At 34.6% G+C, this 11,862-nt stretch overlaps 1 protein-coding gene across 2 annotated transcripts; it reads left to right on the forward strand.

Moving 5' to 3' along the window:
• Positions 1-2,772: 2,772 nt before the first annotated feature.
• Positions 2,773-4,498, forward strand: LOC149565843 (postsynaptic protein-like protein). 2 transcript variants are annotated; one of them, XM_089819339.1, is made up of 4 exons: positions 2,773-3,005; positions 3,108-3,225; positions 4,003-4,094; positions 4,222-4,498. In XM_089819339.1, the coding sequence occupies exons 1-4, from the start codon at positions 2,990-2,992 to the stop codon at positions 4,284-4,286; spliced, it is 291 nt and encodes a 96-aa protein (XP_089675465.1). In that variant the 5' UTR covers positions 2,773-2,989; the 3' UTR covers positions 4,287-4,498. The 2 variants fall into 2 exon arrangements, with proteins under 2 accessions (XP_089675465.1, XP_089675464.1); XM_089819338.1 differs by lacking the exon at positions 2,773-3,005.
• The last annotated feature ends 7,364 nt before the right edge of the window (positions 4,499-11,862 follow it).

Genomic DNA, 11,862 nt, shown 5'->3' on the forward strand with positions numbered 1-11,862 from the left:
ATTATCCATACAAATATTAGCACAAATTAGGTGGTGATCTAAAATGGAAGTGGGAGAGATAGAGACAGAGACATGCTCATCTTGTTTTTCAACAAAGAATATGACATCTTCCACATAAATCCTATCCAATTGACAATAGAATCTCTGGTGCCCAGCTTGGTTATTGCACCATGTGAACCATATATTATAGAAGGATACTTTCTTAAGAGCTAAAGGTCCAACAATCCTAAATTTCCCCTTAAAGTTAGACTAAAAGAATAATTTATTCCCTTTCCAACAATGAGCATTCCCCACACTCTTATCCTCTTTATTTTCCACCATGTTGAAGTCCCCAATAAAAATCCAATGTGCTTTGGGTAGACCATTAGAGAGCCATTACCACAAGGAAGCATGATTCTTATAGTCATTAGGGGCATATATATTACATACCCCAATTGAGATATCATTGTATTGAAAAATAACACACAGGGTTCTATGACAAGGGGAGGACCCATTTGAAATAACCTTCTCAGCCCATTGTGGTCCAACTAGAATAGCAGTGCCCCCTTTACCTCTAGTACGGTTAGAGTAAAAACCAATAGATTGGTCCCATAGAAATTTCAATATGGTATATGCTTGAAATCCAACAATCTTGATTTCTTACAGACATATAATGCATTTTAGTTTAAGATTATTGCACCATTTTCTAACCATATATTTCCTATATGACATCTCAAGGCCTTTAACATTCCAACTGTGTAGGTGCATCATTTGGATTGTTGAGATATAGAATTATTTTAGAATTTGTTAAAGTAATCTGGAATGTCTTTACCTGATTTTCTACTATTGTTAGAAAGAGAGTGTCTCTCAACAATTTTCCTCATTTTCTCAGAGGTTTTGTTGGTTACCTTAGTAAATGGTTCCTCATTCAATATTTCTTTTGTGTTACTATCATTCTTTTGAACAATAACAAATTTTAGGGTCCCAGTTAGTTCCTTATCTCTATTCAGGGGTCCATTAGAGGTTCTCCTAATATTATTAGCTCTTTCATTAATGGTGTCAAGAGCAAGTTCCCATGCATTAAGCTTGGGAGGGCGTGAAGATTTTTCATTAACTCCAATATTACTCTCTTCAATTCTAGTATTTGGTTGACAAACAGTTAGTGTATTGTTGATACCATTTCCTGAGGCTGACATCACTTCAAATTCATCTTCAAAAAGAGGATTATTCAGGCTAACATATTTACCACTATCGATAGTTTCCTTTATTGCATCATTTTTAGCCATAGTTTCATTAGAGTCCTTATGGGTATCTTTGATATTACCCATTTCAACAACCCTAGAAGAATTACCTACATTAACTTCATTCTTCTTAGTTGGGTTTGACTTAGGGTTAACATTATTGTCAAATCCAGGGTTCCCAAAATTACTAAGAGCCAAACACTCTTTTTTATTGTGTCCATTTTTTTTACAAGGAAAACAAGACCCTAGATTTTTGAGTAGGGAAACTTCCCAAGTAAATTTTTCTTCCTCTAATTCCATCAAAATGATATTCGAGAATTTTGTGACAAGTGCAAGGCCAAGCAAAATTCTAGGATTTAAGTGAGGTAAAGTGTATCTAGAATCCTCTATCTACAAAACTGAACAAAGAGGATGCACAATATGTGAAATAAAGGGCCAAAACTTAGGTTGTAAGTTTTTAATTTCAATCCAATGTGGCCTAGAATGAGCCATGACTTGTTCAACATTACCTTTGGCTGACCACCAAAAAGCCCTAAACATAGAACGACCCACATTCCAACATATATTTTTAATGCTCTTTCCTCTATTTCATGGGATTTAAAAAAGACTATAAATAACCCTTTTTGTATCATTCTGCAAAAACTTACTTGAATCCCTAGTTTTCTTCCCCATATATTAACAATCCAATCATAAAAAAATTGCGTGAAGGAAGGGATTCCTTATCTAACACACAAAAAAAATAGCAATATCTTTCAAACACATTTGTTCTTTCCTAATAGCCTTAACCATGTCCTCATTAGGAGAAAGAGAGAGTTTAAAAGTCATGGGAAGTAGTCTTATACTCTCGACAATTTTTGGTGGCTCCACCCTTGGCTGTTCCTTTCCCATCCAATCTATCGCCATCAATTGTGGGTCCTCCAAATTCATACCCATTCCTGCAGAAAACTCCATTAAAAATCGCCGATGACAGACATTCAGTTCTAGATTGATCAACAAGCATTGATTTATATGAAGGCCTTGTACCCTTTTACCATCTTCTGTCACAGGTTTATCCTTGCAATCATTCTTCGAACCCTCCTTATCAATTCCCATCCCCATATCTATGTTGCCATCATTCTGCAACAAGCCCAACTTATGTATGGGCAAACTAGGCTAGGTGCTGAGAGTACTCGACTCCGGAGACATGAAAACCTAACCTTAACCCAACACAAATAAAACAAAAGGTGAACTCAATCAAGTTGAAATCCAAGGATGAAAGAAAAGTAATGACAAAACAAATGGACACTTAATAATCACAATCATGCAATCCCAAGCAAAAAACAAGGATGCCACTTATAGAGAAGCAGGGAAAAACATAGGTTCTACACTGTGTACAACTGCAAATAGGTAACACCTCACCCTCGGGAGTTGTACAGTTGTCCAATAAAAAATCAAAATATTGTACTATTATTTTTACATTAATTAATAAATACAAATAAATAATCTAATACATATATTTTGGCCCCGGATAGACATTGCCACTATAAATTGCTCTCCGCTATATACATACCTCGCTTTGGCAGCTCCTCATGTTGTAAGTACTCGATATAAACCCTAAATAGATGACCATAAATCGGAGGGGGGGATTCTTGCTATTATTCCAATCCAAAAGCCGAAGGAATAGAAAGACGTAAATAAACTGTCAAAAAGTAAATAAACAGTCAAAAGCAAATTTATTTGAAGTGCCGAGCTGAATACCGTCTGGCTGACACATCCGGTAAACAATTATCATGGTCTGCGAGAAATGTAAGGAGCCGAACTCTTTCATGGCTGCAACGCATAAAAATTAACTGAATTAATTTCGTAAACTCATGAATTATTTTACAGATTTTTAATGTGTAATTACAGGCGAAAAGAAGCTGTCAAAGGTGATCGTACCAGACAAATGGAAAGAGGGTGCAAGCAACACTAATGAAAGTGGGGGCCGTAAGGTCAATGAGAACAAGCTCTTGTCCAAGAAACACAGGTAATTTTCCTTAAATAACCAAACCCCTTTTTCGTTTCTGGGTGTCTTTTTATCATATTACAAATATAAAACAACAATTTGAAAATTGAACAGTATCACTAAGGTTCTGCTTAATCGGGCGTCTAAACTCTTAGTAAATGGATATATACAGTGTGTTAGTATGCGAATTATTAATCGTTTCAATTAATGCGTGTTTGTACACTCATATTATTTGGGAAGAGGGCAGATGCGGTGTTATACTGAATTTGAATAAAATAGGCGGATGCGTTTTTGTATACGGACATGGCGTGTCTGTTAGATTATCTAAGAATTTAGGATAGTTTATGTATATCATTTTTGCTGGGAGGCTTGGGATTTGAGTATCAATAAAGAGAAGGGAACTTATTTTTAAATAGGTTGCGGAGCACACTAATAAGGGTATAATTAATCCAGGATTTCAATCAAGAATTACTGAAGATAAAATTTGCTTGGTCGAATTCCTGATGTAATACAACCAATACATGTATGTACACCATTGGTACGGTGATCATAGGGTATATGATAACGTGAATAAGGCTATGTTTATATTGCATCAGGAGATGTCGGTACATGAACAGTAATGGGACTGCAGTTCCCGGGCTTTGTTTTCTTAATGATTACAGACATATAATATTTTCTGTATTTGATCTGTTGGTATGCATCCTAACACAAGAACAAGCAGGTTCTTTGTATAATTGGTTACATTGTCAAACTTAGTTCTCTCCAAACTTACACAATTCTTATGAATTACGGCACCAGGTGGACACCGTATGGGACAGCAAAATGCACCATATGCAAGCAGCAATTGCACCAAGAGGGCAAATATTGCTTGTCTTGTGCATACAAGAAAGGTACGTGCTTAAAGTTTTTAGGCTTCTGCTTTAGGTAAAATCTTGTCTAAAAATTCTTCTAGGAACTGTGCATTAGAAGAATTCAGTGATTTGAATGACTACTGATTGACACTGGCATTGCTTGCAGGTGTTTGTTCTATGTGTGGAAAGCAAGTGCTTGATACCTCCTCATACAAGCAGAGCAATGTATAACTACTTTTTTTCGGTTTGTCTTTTATCTTCAGCCGGAGGCTGTAGTTTGCCACAGTTTAGGCTGGAGCTTAACCCGAAGTACAATGTAACTTTTGGTATGCAGTTTCATGATCCTCGGTCACATTGAGTTTCTTTGCTCTGGGACCAGGGTTGTGAACTGCGCACATAATCTATTTTAAACCTTAATGGCGAATTCCTACTTGTTGGCCTTCTTTGGTTGTACACTGGCTTTGGGACTAATGATAGTATATGCTATCATTTATATGGTTGCTATTCCTTTACTGTACTGTAGGTTGAATTTGTTTTAACAATATTAAGCAATTGGAACCCAAGTAGATATCTCACTTTTGAATATTGCAACAGCTAAGTTTTTTATGCAGTTCATTGATTATTCCTTTTGCTTCCCACAAGCAGAAACAATAACCATATTAATGATCGAGGGGATTCTCTGTGAAAAGTATTTTATGCATTATGAATAATACTCTGAATTTGGGATTGAGGAAGAGCAGTCACATGTCAGTTGGGTAATATATCAGAAAGATTTATATTGGAAAGTAGTGAGAAATGGGTCTAATGTTGTATTTTGGATAAAAAAATTGCATCCTTTTTTCTGAATTTCTGAACTCAATGCCTTTCACATTTAATAGTGTCTTCCATCCTGCCGTGCCTTATTGTCTTCTTAGTATTGTTCTTGTTGAGATTTGCCATTTTGTCATCTGCAATACTATTTAAGATGGAGATTTAAATTCACCAACCTTTTAATATCCGGTTTATGATGTTGTCATAAACTCTTTTGATATTTATGTTTGTTTGTTTTTGGTCAAATTTTTATATAGCATATGCTTTAAAATGAAGTCACTTTTGAATGTTGCAACATTTTAGTGGTGATTTATATAACTGCAATTTAGTTTTCAAGGTCAATGCAGATCTGATTGAATAAGTCAAGGCAGGTAGAAATTGATTGTTTTGTGCCTACTACTTCTGTGCTTGTTAAGGTGAAAGCACAATAAGATCCTAGTACATGTGAGAAGTTCCATTCCAACACAATATAATGTGAACACCATTCTGTTATAAGCTTATGCGGATACAATGATTTTGCATCTTGCAGTGGCATAAGACTCACATTAACACCTCTTAAGTGTGAGTTTGGTATGACTAAGCTATTGTATTTGGGATATGCCATTGAGAATGGTGGAGTAAAGGCGCATAGGAAGAACTAAGCTATACTTGATTAGCTAGCACCACAAAACATGTCACAATTAAGGGGCTTTGTTGGTCTATGCACATACTATAGACTATTTGCGAAAGTGTTTTCATCATTAATTGCACCATTGACAGATTTGACCAAGAAGGGTGCTTTCATGTGGACATATGAGATTCAGAGAATCATGAAATATCTTAAGAAGGTAATGAGTAATTGTCATGTTTTGCTTCTATCGGATTTCTCTAAATCTTCCGTGCTTGAGTTCAATGCATTCGATATTAGCATTGAGGCTATTTTTGATGCAAAACAAGCATCCCATTACTTATGAGATCCACAAATTTAATGAAGTGGAAAGGAGGTTTTTTACATATGATAAGGAGATGTTGGCAATTATGTATGCACTTGAAATATTTTGCCAATACTTTGTGGGCAGCAAGTTTATAGTGAGGACTGATTGTAATAGCCTTGAGTATTTCATAGATCAAAATGGATTATATGAGAGACAATAATGTTGGGTAAGTAAGCTAGAATGGTATGATTTTGATATTTAATTTGTTAAAGGGAAAAATAGTGTTGTTGATACTTCGTCTAGAAATCCTAGATTTTGCTCACTTTCAGAAATTTGAGCCTCTTGGAAGGATTGTAGACTACCGGAACACTAAAAAAAGTCAGCATGCTTGTGATATTTCAGATGGTAAAATTGATAATGAAAGTTATGAGGTGCTGAATGGCATCACTTATTATAAAGATAAAATCTACTTAGTGCCTGAAAGTAAGATGAAACATAAGATTCTTATTGCTGTTCATAATAATCAGCTTGCTGGCCCCCCTTGGTTATCTAAAGACATAGATACATTTGTGAAAGATTTTCATAGAAAGGTATGACAGATTTTCTTTAACATGTGAGGCAGTGCATAAAATGTCAAAGGTGTTAATTTTATTGTAGATATAGTTGGATTCCTTAAGGTTGACATAAATAACATAAAGGTTGAGATAATATAATTATTGTTTTAACTATATATATATATATATATATATATATATATATATATATATATATATCTATGTTTTGATTGGTAAACGGCCAAAACCTGATTGGTAAATGGCCAAAGCCTTATGATATATATTAATGAAAATATAAAACATTACAAGAATCTCCGTTCAAATGGACACTTGTAGGAAAGAACGGAGAAGAAAACCTCCAGTCTTGCCCGGAACCTAGGTCCTGTTCAAATTAGAAATGTAAAAGGGGCATACACCAATTTTAAATCTTTAAGCAAGAACAAGTGTTGCCATTCATATGAGATTTAATACTCGTGTCTTCAATTCAGTTGGAGACTATGATGAACAATCTTCCCTTTCTGTTTCGATTTATAAGGTTATTGATTTTCTGAATAGAGTGATGTAGCTTCCATAATTTCCGAGGATCAGATTTGAATGAAGCTCCTTTTTTATGTCAATAACAAGTTTGGCAATCTTCATATTCTATTCCATTCTGCTTCTCTATATCTTAACACACTTCACACTCATCTTTAGATGTTAGTCCTCAAAATCACAAATAATTTTAACATCTTATGTCAGATATTTTGATTGAATTTCCAGACAATTTAATCCGCTTTTACATACATTAATTACATTACATTCAGATTTATTTAAATACCTGCCTCTGGGCAGCAGTTCTTTTAAAAATAAATTAATAGGAGTTTGCTTGAACAAAGGCAGTTTTGCCTTAATTTGCTAACCATGAATTCCAAAGTTTGATTTAATCTTCTTACATTTTTCTAAACAGATTAGTATGTTTATAATTAGCTGAAACTGTGATTAGTTCAAACATGGATGTGATGACAGTTTCCTGATTCGAGATGCTGGTTTGTTACCAAAGCTAGATGGTCTTTTTTCTACAGCACTACTGTAAACTTCATACGTTTAAAGGAGAAGCAGGCGAGAAGATATGAGATCATGCTGGCTTGGTGAGATCAGTTACTAGATATTTTGCCCAAAATAATTGCAAAAAGGAAATGCCCCTGCATATATTCCTGGTTGTGTTGCTTAATTTGCATAACATATGTTTGGATTGATCCTATTTTATTATTAATAATCAATCCCTGATTAAGCCACCTTTTCATTTTGTCAATAGTCCTCACTAGATTAAGGTGGACTTTACTCCATCCTTTTACCAGATTCCTTTCATTTGTTAACATGAGGATTAATGTCAGTCTAATGTGGAGATTATCCTTAAGTGAGTTGTTCCATATTAGACTATTAAATATCAAATTCAGTTTTCTATATTTCATAAAGGCTTTTCATAGGGTTCAAGAAAACTACAGAGAGAGACACTAACAAACCATATCTAGAAAGGTGAATTTATATTGATCATTAGATAATGTACATATTATCCTTGCTGTACAGACCATGACTTATCTGGACTTCCTATTATATCTTCTTTTATGAAAAATCCTTCGGAAGGAAAGATTTCTGACCACATTTTTCAATTACAAACCCAAAATACCATATGAAATAGTCCGGTCCAGAGCTGGAAGCTAGGCAACATAAACCAAAATGCTATAGATTAACTACGCTGTACCACAGATGATCAAAAATTCCCTCAACCAGACAGGGGTGACAAAGATAGACCATTCCACATTTTAACAATAATTATATTATATATTATATTAAATTGAGAATATAATTATAATATTAGTAGTAAATATAATAATATTATATTAATAATAAATATTAAAATATCATAATTATTATATTATGTGATAATATAATAACATATAATATTATATTAATATTAACTATATTATATTAATATTACTTGTACAATATAGTTAATAATAATATAATATAATATATTATTATTTTATGGTGCCCTAGGTGAAAAGATACCTCTTGCATATATATATATATAATGAGATATGTGATCTCATTTAAAATGATGGACAATTCAATTAGAATGTAAAAAATTAACATGGTATCGGAGCAGTTCACTACCAACTTATGAAATTTGATGAGTAACACAAGTTTATAATATGCTGGTTCCAATTGAAATAGAAGATAATTTCTCATCATAAACCAATATCTGTATTGACCTAAAGCCACTACTAAATGATACATTTAACGAGGTTCAAGCCGCAACCAAAGAACATGCTACAGCTACATTCTCATAAATGATAATGAATGGAATTATGTAATTTTCTAGGGAAGCAATTGCAAGGATTAAAATAAAGGCTAGAGATTATTCACCACCAAAAAAAATTAGGATATCAACCTCAACATAAGAAACAATGACTTAAAGGGTTTATGAGTCAATGGTCACAAAACATCAAATTAGTGGACTAGTCTATGGTTAGACATAAATATAATTGAAAAACAATAGTGAAGTGTGAGAACGAGCTACATAATAATAGTGATTGATGTAGCTATCATAGAAAGCAATAGCGTAGTCAAATTATGAATTAAGAATGAACATCATAAACACCGAATGATATCATGGAAGAAGATATAGTACTTGGGCAATCAAAAGCTAGTAATTACCAAGTAAAGGTTGATCAACGATCTTCCAAAGATATATGGTATTAACAAAGCTTCATTGATTTTTCTATATATGAGAGTTACATAAGGAACAAAGTGGAAGTAATGAAGATCATTTCACCTTGTTGAGCACCATTACACCTTGTAACAAGGATTCTAATTTTCGAAACATCATTGGGAAATATATTGATCGTTATCGACAATATTCTAATATGATTACAAAAGGAGATTTTTTATTGTGTATAAATTGGACTCGCTGTGGGATCTCGGTCCTTCATTACTATCTTGTGAAGGAGATCTTAAGAACATTGCAATTTGAGGTACATCAATATGAGGATTTGATGGATAAGGGATTATATTAGGAAGTCAAATGGTATGAAAGTATCAATTCAATACTAGTGATAAATGAATCTAATCAAATAAACATATTCATATGAATAAAAATTGTCAACTAAGAATACTAAAGGGGAGTGATCTGCCTTGAGAGTAGGCCCTCCTCCCAGACCTGTTAGACCATCAAAAATTCATACACAAAAATAATATTAAATCAGTCTGCTACTTAAGGGAAAGAGATTTTCAATCTACAGGAATGAAATTATACAATTTTTCTTTGCTAGATTCGGTGTTAAAACTTTTATAAGTCATTAGGGCTTAATATCTTGCCAACAAAAGCTGAACTTGATCAAAAGGAAGACTATAATACTAAGGATCTAATTGTAATGTTGTTGGCATACCTTAATACAAGTCATCCCTCATTTCGACTGTATCATGGAAATCAACTATGGAAGGAACTCAGTAATGGAAGGAGACAATTTTTGTTCGAAGAAAACTTTGGAATTGGCCTAAAGAAATTGATGTCAACAAACATGTGGGACAAAGCATTAAGGAGTCTCAGCTCGCAAGCAAACTCAAAGCTCGTCAAGCTCTGAGCTGGGTGACCCGAGGTCCTTGTAGAACCCTTGACTTGTTGTGCTTTTACAAACATCCAACTTGTCGTGCTCCTATAGACATTTGCCTCAGCTATTGCTTTCTTGGTCAACCCCCCTCTAATTTGCACTCTTCATTTTGACTTGTCTGCAATACATTTTTGTACACGTTGAAGATTGATACCTCACCTTGCCTATTGAGTGGAGCCATAAGAATAGTAGCACATAAGAGACATTGTTTCATAGTTGCATGTGACATTGACTTGCCCATGTCACCGACCAAAACACATCTTGAAACAAACATTGAATTTGACTCAGCGCAAGTCTATCTCATCAACCTTACATTCATGATGAGTTACCGTAGACATCGTGCTAGATTCTCACCTATCTGTCATTGCATCAATCACTATAGAAAAAAATCAATTTGTGAACATGTAAGCGACTTGCATAGACATGCACCAACTCCTTTACTGACCCTTGTGGGTTTCTTGCTCTGCATCTCTTATTGAACGTTGTTAATTCATCACACATGCGTTTTGGTCCAACTCCAACATGGGTGCATTCCACTCTAGCTCCAACACCTGACTCTTCACGCAACAACTCATTTTTTTGCAAAGATTTTTAGCTACCTACGAATTCCTCCCATCGCTCATGCGGTAGCGTTCTCCCCTCCAACATGTTGCTGAGTTGAACCTTGGCACACAAGCCACTTGTTGATGTCAGTTTTGTACCACTACATAACATATAGTGATTGAATACCTGATATAGAATATCAGACACTCAATCCCTCTCTTGAAAAGTAAATACTTATGAAGACATGAGAATAACTCCAATGTTCCTTACACCTGTGGATACTAACTCAGTTATATTAATGTGATTTGTTGGTTAATTACTTAGGCGGGCTTACGTTGTTCATTCAAGGATGTTGGACTCTGGTTGTGATGGTGATGATGTTTGGCTTGGCAATGTATATGAGCACCAAATGATGTTGATGGCGATGATGATGGAGGGTATGTCTACCAATGGTGTTTCTCCTTTTCTAACTAAGAATGAACTCCAATTACTAAACTACTTGTTGTTTTACTCATACTTCTATGAATGGAAAGATTAGCAAATGGATGAGGATCGAATTTGATGAAAGCTTACCAGCGGCTCTACCTCCATAGATGCAATGATTCGAGGGAAAAAGACTAGATTACCACACAAGGCTTTCTAACAAGCCGCTAGGATGCTAATGGCCTAGTTTATAGATCCCTATCAAACATCCACTAAAATCACCATACAACTATCCATCTACTCTTACTTTTACTTAACAACTTTCTTGAAATAAAATGTACTTTAACAACTTCAAAAGAATCTAACTTTAACTATTGGAAGTAGAAACCATGCAATAACACCAAATGTTCTTAATCACCATGCAAGTCACAACAATGATAAAGAGAAGCAATTTTGGTAATATCTTAGCAACAATTTTCTTCAATGCTTTACAAATGAGAGCAAATGGCCTTATATAGGGGCCAAAATTGCAACCAATGGTAGAGATTAAGAGGCAAAATTAACGATCCACATTAGATCCCAGAAAGCCTAATTAGGGTTGCCACCCCATTGTCCAATGAGAAGATGCCACCTCATCAATGGACCAATGAAAAAAAGGAAAAGTGGCAACCAATGAGAAGGCACCAAAATGGTAGCCAATCATAATTAGACACCTATCGTACCCAAGAGAAAGGAGAAATTGCCACTTGGGCTTATATCAAATGATCTTCTAATATAATTCTACCCTTTTCTTTCATCTTTTTAGCTAAGGCAATGAACTTGGCTATCATGTTGTTGACTTCCTTCATGGGAGGGCAAGGCGTGTGCTTCATCTTGAGCTTAGTTGAATTCATCATGTTGCTTTCTGCTTGCA

The sequence above is a fragment of the Cupressus sempervirens genome, chromosome 3 (assembly GCF_028749045.1).
Source record: "Cupressus sempervirens isolate cs-2001-9-10 chromosome 3, ASM2874904v1, whole genome shotgun sequence".
NCBI classification, from domain to species: domain Eukaryota; kingdom Viridiplantae; phylum Streptophyta; class Pinopsida; order Cupressales; family Cupressaceae; genus Cupressus; species Cupressus sempervirens.